This window comes from Xenopus laevis, chromosome 4L, assembly GCF_017654675.1.
Source record: "Xenopus laevis strain J_2021 chromosome 4L, Xenopus_laevis_v10.1, whole genome shotgun sequence".
Classification (NCBI taxonomy): domain Eukaryota; kingdom Metazoa; phylum Chordata; class Amphibia; order Anura; family Pipidae; genus Xenopus; species Xenopus laevis.
Window position 1 is genome coordinate 64,727,474 of NC_054377.1, and position 17,020 is coordinate 64,744,493.

The window sequence follows — 17,020 nt, forward strand, 5'->3', positions numbered from 1 at the left end:
ACATTTTAAAATCCTTCTTATTTTATGATATTCACAATATATTTTTTTCAAAATTAGTTTCCAATCCTCATAAAAATCTGACAGGTATTGGTTTAAATTTCACTTAGTTCTTTCAACTAAATATAGACATATTGAAAGTCCAAACATTTCTGAGTTTATGAAGAATTTACTTTGCACTGGATTGCATTTCTGTTAGATATATTTGGAGTGCTTGCACTTGAATACTTCTTAAAACAAAACTAACACATTTTTGTCAGAGACAAAGTGTTCATTGCTGATCCCATCACTACATGATTTTAATGTTACAGGCAGCCCTGTAAGTATAGATTGCTTCTCCATGTTGCATACAGAGATAAGACATTCTGACCTACTGCATTAGACATATTTTATTTTTGCACCAGCTGCTTTTCAAATGCATTATATGTGCACACACAAACAAAATAAGCTATTTACTAACTTACCACATATATCTGGTCTTTTGATGCATCCACTATTTGCTGAGTTGCCTCCAAGTCCATTGAAAGCTGCCATGCCATCAGAACTATAGGCTCGCAAGACAGAAAGCATGTTGACTTGCTTCTCTAAAACCTCTTCATCAGGTTTAATAGAATCTTGTGATGTTTCATGGGATAAGGAAAGTGTTGAATGCCACTGCTTATCGATGACTTGTGGGGTTGGAGACACAAGTTCTTCTGCTGTTATTGCAGTAGCTGAATTAGGCATGCTCTCCTCTTCATTACTTTCTTTGTTCAGGTCATCGGTTATGTTCATAATTTCGTGTTCTGTCTCTAATTCTTCATCATCATTTTCATCCTCTTTACAAGTTTCCATATCTTCAGATGACGATTCGTCAGACAGATCATCAGTAGCAGCTGTGTCACACTGAATGATATTGGAATCATCTTCAGGTTGAGACTTTGTGTCAATGTCCATGTTTGAACAAGAATCTTGTGTATTGGCCCCAACCATACCAGCATAAACACCAAACTGTTTATAGAATTCAGCTGAAAAGTTATTGAAGTTAGAGTCCATGTGACTAGACCAAGTGGCCCTTTCTTGCTTTGCCAAAGCGTCTTTATTTCCCTGTTGTAGGATTCTGTCAGATGAATGCAGTGCACTTATTTTGGATGTCATGAGTTCTTTTCCACACTGTATAGCGGAAGAGGATGCTACTGCTTTGCTTACTGCAGCCAAAGATTCCCTTATATGATCTTTCATTTGCTCTGATGCTCCGATCATATTATCCTTGTGCTTTGCTTTTCCCAAATGGTTTGCTTGGAGATGAAGCGCCATTAGTTCCATGGAGGAAGTGGTGAAAGAGCAAAATAAGCACCCATGCCAGGCAACATTATCTTGAACTGTTATAGAAGAGCCTGGAAGAGATGGTGCATCTGGTCTCACAGACAGGTCGAGAGGCTCATACTGAGATTTTTCCATCTTCCTCTGAGGGGTTTTATTTTCTAGCTTGCCTTCACAATTCTCTGACCTCTGTGTTTTTACAGGGGTTGAATGCAAAAGGGCCCTCTCTTTAAGATCTTTTTCTTTCTTTAAAGAACTTAACACAAAACTGTCCATAAAAGCTTGCAAAGAGCCCTGGAAGTTTACACCATTTCCAACAATGTTTTGATATGCCCTTCCTAATTCAGAAAGGTGAGAACCCTTGGAAGATATCTCAGACTTCTTCAGAATTTCTGAAGAAGGATCAGAGCTGATAGCACTTGATTGGCCTTGACAATCCCCAGAAGGCAGCATTCCAGATGGCCACTGCTGAGAGGCACCACTTCGAAAATCTATTCCAGGGATGCTTTTAAATGCTCCTCTCAGTATATCAGGTCTCATAAAAAGAGAATTTTTGCTTGAAGTTTCATCCTTATGCTCCTGATTTTGAGGGTGTCCAGGAATAGGACCAGACCCATTTTGCTTCTCTCTGTGGTGGCGCTCTAGGTGGTATTTCAGGGAAGCAGATTGAGTGCCTGCATAGTCACAGTGAGGACACTTATATGGCTTTTCACCTTAAAAAGATAACAGATAGATGATTATAATTAACAATAATACCAAGGCCAGAACATACAGTGTCTACAGTCTAGGATACTATACAGGTATGGAACCCGTTATCCAGAAAGATTGGGATAATGGATATTTTTGAAATTTTAATATTTTAAACATTTAATAAACCCAATAGGCTGGTTTTGCTTCCAATAAGGATTAGTTACATTTTAGTTTGGATCAAGTACACGGTACTGTTTTGTTTTTACAGAAAAAAACGAAATCATTTTTAGAAATTTGAATTGTTTGTTTAAAATATAGTCTATGAGAGATGTCCTTTCAGTAATTCTGAGCTTTCTGGATAATGGGTTTCTGAATAATGGATCCCCTACCTGTATACTCATAATGCTAAATATTTTTGTCATTTAAAAAGTAAACTATTATAATCCTTAATTATGAAGCTACAGAAATAATTTTAGTATCGGCAATAATTTTAAAATATTTTTCTAAAATCAACCACAAAAAAAGACTGAATAAAAACACTGTGAACACACAAAGCTGTCACATTTTGAGTGCACAATAGCTGCAAAAATGTGTTCAAATTATACACATGGAAACCATTTTTTAAACTAAAAATTTTATGGCACTGTTACGCAAGAATGAAATGAATGATTTAAGTCTTGCTCTGCAGTAAATCATGGATATAATTAGCAAATGGCATTCTGCACAAGTAATTTATCATTATTTGGAGGGCACCATTCCAGAAGGATTCAGGAATCTGCAGACCTGCTGCATTGTTTCTAAATAAAGATGTATAAATAAAGATTCCTCAATTTATTAATACATTCTCAATGAACACAAACATAGTTCAAAAGAAATGTACTGAGTTAAGATAAAAGAAAATAGTTATTAATGGTTAAATAGAGCAATGATGTAGATTCCCTATTTTATAATTATCCTCTAAGCTCTGTGGTGACTTCAGTTGTATTGCTTTTCTTTCCCCTGAAGTACTATATAAAATGTTCATATAATGCTTATTGTTATACAACAAAACAATGTTTTTGAAGTGACATATAACTCTGAATTAAAAAGTGTTCTGTTTACCAATAACAGTGAACATAACTTGCAAACAATGTGAATGTAAGGGCCTTGATGCAATTTATTGTATGTACCCTTATTATAAGCACAATCTGGAAAAACAACATTATAACTTTAGAAGATATTATCATAACTGAAAGTTTTTTCCTGCCTGAAGGTAACTGGGTCCATTTGCTAACATAAGTGCTAAACAGCAACCAATTAGAACTTTCATTTGTTGTACTGTGGCAAACTGCTAAAAACAAATTGCTGTCTGGTCACTGCTGGCAACGGCCCCTGTGTAATTCAGCACCTAAATGAGTAAATAAGCCCTAAAGTGTTTATTTTTTAAATATTAGGATCTTACGATGTTCTAGTTTATACAAATCCATAAATCCATTTTGGCGCAAAGTGTGAATTCACAAATAACACAACAAAAAGCTATTTGCACAAAGGAGAAGAGTGGGGTGAAGGCTGCCACATTTGTAATCATACATACTTAATAGCCTCAAAACATTTAAGGTGGTATGGACTAGGTCTTCATCTCTTGATTTTGCCTTATAACCAGTACTGTTAAAGTACATTGCTTATTGAAAGAATCCCTGATATGTGCTTGTTTGGCGAGAAGTTTACTGTTGGGGCACATACAAGAAATAAGAGGCAAAGAAAAATTACTTTAAATTGAATTAAATGACCTCTTTGCATGATTTATATGCATTCAGTACTGTATGAAAAACAAAAAAGTGATTGCAAATGTGAAAATTTAAAAAAAATACTCTCTTCTCCTTTTATATTGTAAGCTCCACTGGGCAGTGGCATCTTTACCCATCGGACTGGGATGGGAAAAAACCCGGTGGGCCCCCGGCTGTTGTGGGCCCCGCTGTCAAAGACCCGCTTCCAGTAAAAATTATCTTCAGGTCACAGCAAAAAACCTGTATGTGCGCACATGCACAATCGCAAAAATAAAACAGTGTGTGTGCTCAATCGCGGCGCACCATGGTGGGGCAACTGTCAGGGGGCCCGGAGACAGCAGCCCCGGTGGGCCTCGGCCCCCCAAGTCCAACCCTCTTGTATAATAATCAGTTGTATTTTTTTATGGAATCTATGTTTAATGTAAACACCTAACTATTGTACAGTGAAGTTTAATATACTAGCTTTTTATAAATATGTTATTAATAATAATAATAGTAATAATATGTGGAACACATTCTTCATCTGCTATATGCTCAGATCCAACCTTGTGGATGAAGAATGAAACAAACCCACGTCTCTCCATGAAATGGAGGAATCAGAAATTTTCATTTACGTATCCTTATATTGGAAAGCTCTGACCATAAAATCTTACAAAAGGCTGAACCTTTTGCTTCAATAGATCCCTTTCAAATAAACTCTAGTTAATGAGAAATAAACACATTTGGAAACCCCACAGTAGTATATGTCTGCAGATACTACATCCCATTGACATATATAAGATTTCAGCTTAAACTTCTTTTTAACCTACGTGGAGTGATCTCACTCCTTTTCCTTGGTGATTCCCTTACTGTCAGTAGACATGCGTATGTTCCGGGTTATCTCTATATTGGGGAAATCCGTATAACTTAAAGGTACATACATGAGAACATTCAAAAAGTGATCTTTTTTTTAGGGCTGCTGTAGCCCCTTAAATGTGTACAGCAGATAACTGACATCTACATGCTCCGCTATACTCACACTACAACACAGTGCACTTAGCTTTTATTTGCAATTGGACTCCAATTGTAAACCTGATTTCAACATATTTCTAACTAGGATTATTTTTCTAATGTCCTCTGTATACTCTGTTTCATACCCTACAGCAGAGGTCCCCAACCTTTTTTACTTGTGAGCCACATTTAAATGTAAAAAAGAGTTGGGGAGCAACACAAACATGAAAAAGTCCATGGGGATGTCAAATAAGAGCTGTGTTTGGCTGTTTGGTAGCCCCTATATGGACTGGTAGCCTACAGGAGGCTCTGTTTGGCAGTACACCTGGTTTTTATGCAACCAAAACGTGTCTCTAAGCCTGGAATTCAAAAATAATCACCTGCTTTGAGGCCACTGGGAGCAACAACCAAAGGGTTGGTGAGCAACGTGTTGCTCAAGAGCTACTGGTTGGGGATCACTGCCCTACAGTAAAGTCTTTCCTAGCCCTCCTTTTAGACATATCATGACTGTTGGATTGAAGGGAAAACATACAGCTTTCGCCTTTGTAAATACCTAATTTCCAATTTCTAAAAAAAATGGCATTTTATTTTTCAGGTGATCTTCTAAATGCAACTGTTTCATTTCCTATAATGATCTGCAGGTGCAACAGAGAGGGGAATTCATGTGAAAATGTATAAATTAACAGATTAAGTGATAAACCAATTGAACTGTGTTGACATGCTGCTTAAAATTTACTGCATTGTCAAAATGCTTGCTGCGTGAATGTTGAACCAACTCAAAATTGTAAAAGCTGTTTTTGTGTCCGTGTGTATGCCACTGCCTTTTCCAGTTGCAGTGGCAAATTCCATTGTTCAAGTCTTGGAAAGCAACTGGCCTAAGGGACACCAAAGTACTAGCAGACTTATACAAGGATTTATCAGGGGCAATTCACCCAAAACACTTGAAATCAACCAGCTTAGATCCCATTTCCGTACAATATACCCTAAGGTTTAATACAATATTAAATCATCCTTATGTGGCTTACAGTGTGGAATTTTCGTGTATTTCTATAAAGCCGTTGCTATTTATTTAGACTTCTCAAAATCTCCTTACTTATGTAATACAGGATAAGATCAATGACTGGCTTCTGTGTGGTGAAGTTTCAGTGCATTAATATAAATTGTATACTAATTCCCCCCAAAGCATATATGTGTTGTAAACCTGGAGATCTTTTACACAGCTGCTTATTGCAAAACAGTGCCTTGTCCAGAAGGGGACAATCTGTGTCTCTAATTGCTGTCACTGAAGCTGAGATTCATTATGTGACTTTCCCATTAAAATGTGAGCATTAATTTGTATAATGAAATATCACCCACTGCAGTGTTCATTAGCCATGCCCTACTGTATACTGCACATTGTTAGCTACCTAGAAACTGTAGTTAATTTCACTAATGGATATTTCCCTACTTAGTGTTTGGTAGGAAATTTATACTGTAACATTACCTCTTAAACTTTTAAAGAAATTTAAATTCAATCAATTATTTCCAACAAAAGTTTGGGATGTCATTAAGCCGGAATTGCAAGCTCTGCAATGTTACACATTAAAATAAAGAAAATAATAATGTAGTTTAGGACACCGTATTTAAAAATTGATTAGAAAGCATATAGTATTTTGCCTCTTAAAAGGGTGCAGCAATTGACACTAATTTTCACTAATTTGCTAAACAAATAAAAAAGACAGGGACAAGAAACGTCAACGCCTATAAGGAAAACTCTTCCCTTTATGCTGGAAGTGCAGGTGTTTGCAATTTTCAGTGTTTTTCTTAATTTTCAGTCCTAGTATACACAAACACTGTAGTTGTCAGACTTTAAAAAACCAAAAATATACAATTTTGCATTTATAACATTATCTAGTTTAAAGGTTTAAAAAAAAAAAACTGAAATTACATACAAGCATGTTCTTTGTAGACCAAAGGGTGGAATGAAGTTTGGCATATGATATTTTTCAAAATATAAAGAAATATACTATAAACATATTCCTTTACATATGTAAAAAAACACGAATGTTTTGAAAGCGCCGTACTTATGCGCACACTTATACCATATAACATTTTATGGTATAAGGAGTGGATTACCAAAGCCAAGTGTAGCAAATATGCACACTTTATACTGCTAGGCACATACAAAACAATATGCATCACTACCCAGCTATGTTTTGTTAATGTAAACAACACTAGTTTTGGGTACAAAGACACAACAACACAATATAAAATCATAAGTAACTTGATACCAAATGCACATGCACTATTAACAGGGTACTACACTTATGTAATTTCTAGAGACTGCAAAAAGTAAATGGTGCATTGTAATTTTCATGGATGACACTTTGTCCTCAGCAAACAAGAAGGGAACATTCCATAGAAGTAAAAATTAGTGCATTAGTAAACAACTAAACTACAGTACCTACATTTCAACATCAATCCAAAACTTGCAATTTACAGCTTATCTGATACTTTTTGATGAACAAAACAATATCATTAAAATGATTGCTAGGATTACTAAATGTGGCATTTAGAGACCCAATTATATACAAAAAAAAAATATGAAAAGTACAATTTTTATAGCTCCTATCTTAAACACTGCCAACAATACACAGCAGTAAATTTACTTAAGGTCGAATATCCGCGGTTAATTAACCCTCGATATTCGACTGTCGAAGTTAAATCCTTCGACTTCGAATATCGAAGTCGAAGGATTTAGCGCTATTTGTTCGATTCGAAGGATTTTAATCCATCGATTGAATGATTTTTCTTCGATTAAAAAAAGCTAGCTAAGCCTATGGGGACCTTCCTCACAGGCTAACATTGACTTCGGTAGCTTTTAGGTGGCGAACTAGGGGGACGAAGTTTTTTCTTAAAGAGACAGTACTTCGACTATCGAATGGTCGAATAGTCGAACGATTTTTAGTTTGAATCGTTCGACTCAAAGTCGAAGGTCGAAGTAGCCCATTCGATGGTCGAAGTAGCCCATTCGATGGTCGAAGTAGAAAAAAAACCATTCGAAATTCGAAGTTTTTTTTATTCATTCCTTCAAGTAAGTAAATGGGCCCCCTAGACTGGCTGCAATTCATTTATCATTAAACTCCTAACAGTAAGTTAACCTCACAAAATGGTGTATTTTTGGAAACGACATATTCTGAAGATGTAATATACCTATATATGTCTTTCTACTCCAATTTTACATTTAAAAAACTCACTTGTGCTCTTATGTACAAACTCAAAGCATATGTATGGCATGGGTTTTCTGCATACACAGTCTACAACTCAATCACATGCATATAATTATACAAACTATGTGGAATGTAAATGGCCCAAACAGAAACAATGTACTCTTCTTTTCATGGCCAACACTTTGGCCCTTTCAATCAAAACACTGTGTTTGAGTTTTATATCAAAGCCCCTAAAAGTTAATGCCACAAAACGGAAATTATATATATCAAAAGACATTTCAAATAATTCAAAATGGCTAAATATGTCTTTTATACAAAAATGTAGATAGAAAAATTCAATTATTTCTTAAATATAGTGGTTACAAAAATGTAGTCACAAGTTGGACATTGCAGCATATATTGTCCCAGCAACATTTGAAAACAAAACAAATTATTAATGCTAAGTGTCTTCTTGGTGGGAGAATTTTATTTATGTTTTGTAGTTTTATTGTATGTTTTGAGGTTTTACTTTTCTGTTTGTTTATTATAATTCTTTCTTTCATATAGTGCCATTTGTGTAGAGCTTTATGTCCTTTCAAAATGATGTACTTAAATGAAATGCTAGAAGTAAATCTGAAAGGCAAATAGTGATACACAGGATGACATGAAACGTATGTGATCCCCAAGTTTACACTTGGGTTGAATTGGTCTGGGTAAAAAGACCAGGACACACATGTGGGTTCAGTTGGGTGGTGGGACAGAAGGCAAGGCCTTCCCTTTGTCATCAGGTCAACTATAAAAATAATAGTTGATGGTATATGAAGTGCAGGTTGGAAACATCAGGTTAGGGATTTATTCTGATCAGACTATTTCCGACTCAAGGATCACTAATAGGAAGCTCCAGTTCACTTTTTGCCAACAGCACTATGAAAGCTATGAAATAATCACTGGCTGATTGCTTCCCACAAGTCAAAACAAGAACAAAGATTGGTACCCCAGCTTCCCTGAATAAGTGCTGTCATTAATAACAGCTTTTATGGATGGGGAGGCTGGAATTGAAGAAAAATATATGGAGCTGTATGTGCTACTATGGGACATTGGTTTCATATAGTGGTCTACATGTCAGGATCAGAAAAAATGTGCTACTCTCCACTGGGCTCCTCCTAAGATTTTATTTGTGGGGGGAGCCTGGCACAGAGTACTTACGCCGCTGACTACAATGTTAGGATAAAGTAGTCCTATATTTACTGATTGCACTTGCTCTTGCCTCCTGCTTTCTCTTTTTCACTTTAAGTTTCTCCACATTCATATTTAAATTTTTAACAGGCTATAGCCTTCCACAACAATACTTTGCATTTATTTAGCATTTTATCTGCAACTTTCACCCAAATACATCTTCATGTCTCCAAAAATCTAATGATAAACAGTGTAGCTTATTTACTAACACAAAGTATATTTGACAAGGTGCAGCAACCCGTAGCAACCAGTCAGCGCCTACAATAACTAAAAGTAATATCCAAATGGTTGCTGCACTGAAGCAAAATAGATATTGTGTAGTGCCAGTAAACAGGACCTATAGTATTTTTCCCCAAGTGTGTAACATTAAGTTATTCAATTTGCCCTCCCCACACACACTACCAAACACACATAACTAAGTAATTACCACAAAGGTTTATTTTACCTAGGATGACAGTTGATATTGTCACTGCTACTGATGTGGTTCTCACTCAAACTGATCAAGCAGGCCCTGACTGTAAATCCTTACTGATAGCTATGCATACAACTCATACAATTGCTGCATTGCTACATCTTACCTGTATGTATCCTCAAATGCACCTTTAAGTGATGTGACGTCCTAAAAGTTTTTCCACAGTAAGGACAGTCCTTCATGGCAGAGCCAAGGTTTCTATCTCTCATCATAGCTTGTTGCTGTGCTCCTACACATCTTCCAGCTTCGTCCCCCATATCTGCAATACAGAGACGTTCACTTCTAACAGTGCTTTAGTCAGAAGCCGTTCATACATCAGGGAAGAAAATCTATCAATACTCTGCCTTCCTGTTTTGTTTGTTCACTCTATCACAGGACTGTCAATTCTTGTGATTGTGATTCTTGGGGATAATTTGATCTTTTTAATCATTATTTTAAGCAGCATATGGCATCTTAATAGTGAACGAAGTTACACAAGAAAAGAACCAGCTGTGGGAGCAGATGCTTGAAATTCTTCTTTTACACCACACACCGCAACCAGAAAGTTTGCATTTGAAACAGGTATAGCAGAAAACAACCTCTGACACGTACATAGGAAAAAGGAGTAGTAGAGAATCTGCCCATGTGATTTATCTCTAGAAATGTATAACATTTTAGGTCTTTATTTATTGATGGCTCTTACTTGTGTAGAGACTGCACGTTCTGTTATATTGTAACAGTTAATTGGATCATAGCTATCCACCAGCATGTTGTTCTATGGGTTATCAAAGTTTAAAGGGAAACTAAAGTTAGTATAAAATATTTACGGCTCAAACATGTCATCAATACAATAATTATGCCTTCAAGTCAAATCTGTCTTCCTCCCTGCATTCAGAAGTTTATCATGCTTATAATTTAGCATGGGTACAGTGGCGGAATCAGTGCACCTCACACCACCCCACCGAGTGGAATGGTAAAGATAATTGTGTTCCTAAAGCTACAATTCTAGAAATTGACTATAAAGTTGAGACAGGAAGTAAGTATTGTGCACCCATAACAGTCCACATGCTTTTTTATTGTATTATTATAAAAGTCAGTTGACTTAAAGGAGAAGAATGTGTTCTTACACTTGGGGGTGCCAAATGTTAGGCAACCCCAAGTGATTGTATATACTTACCTGAAACCCAGGGCTGGTGCTCCTATCAGCAGAAAACTGCACTGGCCCAGGGTTACTCCAGCGAACACCATGGAGTGATTCTTTTCCGTCTTCCTCTTTCTTCGCGCAGCTGCGCATGCGCAGTAGAGCGAAGAGCTGAACTTTAATTGAAAAATCTGATATTTCATTCTACTGCGCAGGCATCTGCCCTGGGAAATTTGAAGAAAGAAGAAGCCAAAAGAGGATTGATCTGTGGTGCCCTCTGCTATAACCCGGGGCCAGTGCAGTTTTCTGCTAATAGGAGCACCCGCCGGCACGGGGTTTCAGGTAAGTAAAGTGCAAAAAGACTTTCCTTCTCCTTGAAGGAACTTTAAGATTCATTTAGGTATTCTTAATAGGGTAAATACATAGAAGATGTTATATGTTCCTTTTCTATTACTGGCATGATTTTAGAGAAAGCATTTCCAAGCTGCTATTCCTCATATACTGATGGCCTAAAACTCCCATCACCCTCACACACCGAAAGGCTTTTTGAATATTATGGTAAATCATCATAACACTTTAAGCTTCCTTCTTTATCAGTTTAAATTTGGACATCTTTGTCACTGCAGGAATCCTGACACCTGAACATGCCCCTGCTGGTCTCAGAATATCATGGAAAAGATGCCAGTTCTAAAAGAATCCTTGGACTCTGCTTTAACCTTCCTTATTGGAAGCAAACCCAGGTTTATTTAATGTTTATATGATTTTCTAGTCGACATAAGGTATGAAAATCAAAATTACAGAAAGATCCATTATCAGGAAAACCCCAGGTCCCGAGCATTCTGCATAATAGGTCCCATACCTTTACTGGGTTGTACAATTCAGTTCATTAAATGAATACTTACAATAGACAATGGCTAAAGCTGTATAAATATGTAAACCTATTGTCTTATTTTAGGTAAATCATATCATCCAGCCAAAAAAACTATAAAAACCCATGAAATGTTAAAAGCAAAATATATTTGTGTGTCACTCTAATTTCTCTAAGTAGATTTTCAGTAGACTGACCGCTGCTGAAAGTCAATATGCTGTACGTTTCTGGCAAAGCATTGTGTGCATTGTTTAAACGAAATAAAATAAATATAACATCCATGCTATGTCTCGTATTGATCAGTAATGGCTTTTCAGCTTCCACACTTTAATTAATCTAACACTGTAAAATGTAGGCATTGAATTGTTTCAGCCATATGTGTCTTGAAAGGATTTTATTGTTATCTTATCAATATTGACACAGCTGGAAATTTAACATGGACTCCTTCAAGAAAAGAGCTGTTGTGAATGTCACACTGGTCTCTACAATGGAAGTTTCTGGTTTAAGACCAAGTTAGAAAGATGAATTGCCTTGGCATTCTACATTGGTCAACTATATGTACTTGGCACAGCAGCCTTTTCATTAATCCCAAGGGCTGTCCTAGTTGTTTTATAAACATTCATATGTGATGTAGCATAATGCATATTCCTGTATTAATTGAATTACATTTTCCTTTTGTAAGCTTTAACAATTAAGTCTAGCTTTTAGAGATCAGATATATAGAGGGCTTTCTTTACTTTACCACCGTTAATGGAGTGAAAATGTGCAAAATACTAAATACAGCTCTTGTTCCTAAGTTTTTTTCAAGCCTAACATCCCCAGTCTCCAGTTGCCCCTATTATTAAGGCTACACTGTATTGTAAAAATCCAAATGCAGGACAGATCCACAGCAGTATTCTTAGACTGCAAAATGTTTTATTGGGAATGTAACCAGACACAACATGTTTCGGGCCAGGCCCTTTATCAAGTGCACAGGAACATACAAGGTGTGGGTATTTAAACATTTTGTGACCTTTCACCTAAAGTGATGCATTGTGGGCGAATCAAAATTACTATTAATTAAAACAGTTAAATCGATTAAATCAATTAATATGCAATTAATATGCATAATACACATGTGGGCAAGTCATAGTTAAAACATTTAAATCCATTAAAGTTTCCTTTACGTGTAGGCTAGACGTTTGAATTAATGGCCTGGCGACAAGTGGAATTGGAGAGATGGACTTTCTTATTGGTCTTAAATTTTGTAAAAAAAATTCTTTAATGTTTTTTAATGTTTTAACACTTTTTCTACACGTATATTACACAAATTGGTGGATCTTAAGTGAATATCTCATGGACACTGGAAAATGTTTGTGTTATGCATATTATTCGATTTAATGGATTTAAATGTTTTAACTATGACTTGCCCACATGTGTTATGCATATTAATCGATTTATTTATTTAAATGTTTCAACTAGTAGTAACTATGACTTGCCCACAATGTATCATTTTAGGTGAAAAGTTTGTATTATGCATATTAATTGATTTAATCGATTTAACTGTTTTAATTAATAGTAATTTTGATTCGCCCACAATGCATCACTTTAGGTGAAAGGTCACAAAATGTTTAAATACCCACACCTTGTATGTTCCTGTGCACTTGATAAAGGGCCTGGCCCGAAACATGTTGTGTCTGGTTACATTCCCAATAAAAGATTTTGCAGTCTAAGAATACTGCTGTGGATCTGTCCTGCATTTGGATTTTTACTGATTGACTCGAATGGGGCATCAACACAGGATACCCCGCAGGATAACCAATCAAGCATTTAAACGGTGAGTTGCAGTTCATCTTTACCTACAATACACTGTATTGTAAACTACCATTCATGATGGCAATAATGACATGCACACAATTAACATGATTTGAGCCCATACTTGTGCCATATTCTAGCAAACCTTGTGCCTTACTGTGCTTTTGCAGCAAGTTGTGATGGATGAAGCAAGGCTGGAATTGAATATTGTTCAATCGCATTTGTTTTTATTTTTTCGTAAGAATTTAATTCCTAATAGTGAATGAAGCAGTCAATATTTAGTGGGTGACTAATGGGTAAATCTAAAAAATAAAATTAAAATCACAGACCTGTTATCCAGAATTTTTGGGACCTGGGGTTTTCTGGATAAGGGGTATTCCAGTATATACCTTAAGTCTACTAAAAAATCATTTAATTAAACCCCAATAGGCCTTCAATAAGGATTCATTATAGCTTTGTTGGGATCAAGTATAAGTATGTTTTATTATTACAGAGAAAAAGGAAATCATTTTTAAAAATACAACTTAATTTATTAAAATAGAGTCTACGGGAGATGGTCTTCCTCTAATTCAGAGCTTTCTGGATAACAGGTTTCTGGATAACAGATCCCATACCTGTATTTTCAAGACGGGGGGGGGGGATTTATATCAGGTCGATGGAAATTAAGAACTCAAACCATGATACAACTGTGATGGGTGAATGGGACCACCATTAAAGTGATCGACACTCCCTATACTGATTCAACATCTATAATACTATATATATAATTCTATTAATGTGCATTACCCTAAACAAACTAGTCAGAGCAAAATAAAAACTACAGAAAATTGAGGCCTTAAAAAACAACATTCAAACTGTGTGTCCTAATCCCATTTCCTTGTTTTACCTTCCTCAGCACTATAATTCTACAATAATTTTCAAACTCTGTTTACATAAAGATAAAAGGCCATAAAATGAGCTGAGAATCTTTAAAAGAGCCTCCACTGTACGTTAAATAATTGTGAGGCATTATAGTAGACACAAATATGGCAGGCACAGTAAATGAATGGAGAAAACGGAACAGATTAAGAGGGATGTGTGCACAGAGAAATTCAACAAGCAGTGATCCCAGGCATATGACAGGGATTACATGATGCTATAATTAATCCTGTTCGGTGCAAGTGATTAATGTCAGTGCATAGTGGTCATTCCCTTTATTTATTGTAGCTCAATCTTTAAACCTTGCACTTTAAACTTCATCAGTTCTTACTTCTAGGAAGCAACTTCAATATCAATGTCTGATTCCATTCGTAAAATGGTGATGCATTAGCTCAATAGATGATCAAGGCACATGTTATTCCACAGGTCATATATCCACCCAATACTCTTGTAAAGCAGACTCTGACGTATTTGGGATGGGTTTATTCATTACTGCTGATTAGATGCACTTTCAGTGTTTCAACCTTAACATACAGCTGGGTGTTACTGAATCTTTTTACATCCATCTGTCCATCACTGTTTTTAAATTTTTATAATCATATCTCTCAAATTATATCGCATATTTGAGTGGACTTCAAATACGATATAATAATTCTTTAAAGGAAACATCGGAATTTGAAGGAAAATTAACTTCTAAAATGCAAAGCATAATAACAGGGAACAAAATTGGAAAAACCCCTGGGTTAGTTTTGTAAGTACTTTATAGCTATGTGCCTGACAAACAATGCTATAGGGGTTATTTTCAACCCTGGGGGGCAAGTTCAAGAAGACTAAGGGGCACACGAGCACAACGCTTAGTGCTCATTTAGCAAAACTGGTGCCCCCCAAGTTGTTGCTTTCTGCACAGAGTGCCAGATCAAATATCCATAGTATAAAGTAGGGGTAGATGCCTATGTACCTCCCCTTCACTAATAAAGAACTGACTAATGCACTGCATTGGCCATTGTAAATGACCCCTTACATAAATAACACTTATATATGAGATCTTCAAACTCAATTTTTCACAACTTTTTACATTTTTGTCATAGTACCATACATTGCCCATGTTTAATCAAATTGGGTATTTACTTAATTTCTGTATGAGATCAATTCAAAGTAAAAGCTTAGATTTATTTAAGGTTACATATCTGATTTCCTGTGGGTCAAAAGATTATTGCCATGGCAAATCCAAGCAACTCGGTCAAGAACTCAAAAACAAAATTGTTATTTTAAAGTGAAAGTATTAAAGTGGCCATCGCAAAACTCAGACCTGAAAATGTGTGGCCAGAACTGAAATGCATGTCAGAGCATTGTGGCCCATAGATGTGACTGACCAAAACAATTGAATTGATTTAAGCAATTGAAAGACAATGTTACTAAATACTAGCAACGTATCTAAACTTTTGACCCGTGCAAAATCAGTTATAATAAATCAAAGCTGATAACTTCATATAACAATTAAATTATTTGACTTAACACAGGCAATGTATTGTAACATGACAGAAGTAAAGCTGTAAAACATTAAGTTTGAATATATTTTGAATAGGAATATGTACATTTCAGGACTCAACTGTATATCTGAGCCACTTCTATTTCAATTGTTGCATTTGCAGATGTATTTACTTTGCAAACACAGGCAGTTCACTCATTAGAAAGTTTAATGGCATTGGGCACTTTGGACAAAGATTCCATAAAAAACAAACAAAAGTAAATCTGATTTTTAATCAGGATACAGGAAGATTGCATTCTATTAAAAGTATGATAATAAAAATTGAGGAAATCAGTTTACTGTGGTAGGTGTTAGCATAAGCAGTAAAATACAGAGAGAAATCCCATTTAAACCTTTATGCTGTACTAAGAGAAAGGCTGGTATCTTGTGTTAAACACCAAAAAGGGATTTTCCATTGAAACTGTTTTCTTTGGAAATGTGCATATTTACTCTATTTATATGATGTAAGAGTATCTGTCCAAATCAACCCTAATATTTAGCTATTTGCTAAAAAATACAAATATGGAATTAATAACACACATGCAAACCTTTGTTACATGCATTGTCTTGTCTTTTAATCAATTGCATCAGTTTTAAATAAAAGTTTTGGTTGCTACATAAACTGACATGCTTTGAAGATTTGTAAAATAAAACAAAACAAATAAAAAAGGCACAATAAAACATACAGAGAAGATGGTAGAGGATTTTACAAAATGTTTATGTTACAAGGTAAAGGGCAAATGGGAAAGGGTAAAGTATTTCTGGAATGATTACTGAACTGCAGTTATATCCATATTTTAAAGTGAAATTTTTTTATGAGCTTATATTAATGGAATTAGCATCAATAAAGGACTATAAATATGGAACAAACCTTATAAATCTGCTCTGGACATATTTTATAAATAGAGCAAAGACACAAAGTACTTTGTGACATCATTGTTTGCAATAAGGTTAATTAAATTTCTTCATTAATGGTGACGTCTCCGTATACAAAACTGGAAGCAACATGAATGCTTTCAGTCCATGCACAAAATAAAAGCACTGGTTTATAGAAAATCTGTCTGACAAACTGGTTCTTATCTCCACTGTTCTGTGGCTCTTATGGTATTTATTGTATATTTTCAACTTAAAACTGCACTTTGGTAAAGATG

The 17,020-nt window shown here is 35.6% G+C and overlaps 1 protein-coding gene across 4 annotated transcripts in view; it reads right to left on the minus strand.

Annotated features, from left to right (window-relative positions):
* znf536.L (zinc finger protein 536 L homeolog) overlaps positions 1–17,020 on the minus strand; it is a 384,595-nt gene that overhangs the window by 138,329 nt on the left and 229,246 nt on the right. For 3 of the 4 annotated variants that reach the window (XM_041590228.1, XM_041590227.1, XM_018258039.2), the window contains exons 7-8: positions 9,748–9,900; positions 462–2,012 (exon numbers count right to left, since the gene is read on the minus strand). In XM_041590228.1, coding sequence (XP_041446162.1) covers positions 462–2,012; positions 9,748–9,900 — 1,704 coding nt within the window. The remainder of the gene's footprint in view (positions 1–461; positions 2,013–9,747; positions 9,901–17,020) is intronic. The other variant, XM_041590230.1, reaches the window with a different exon arrangement.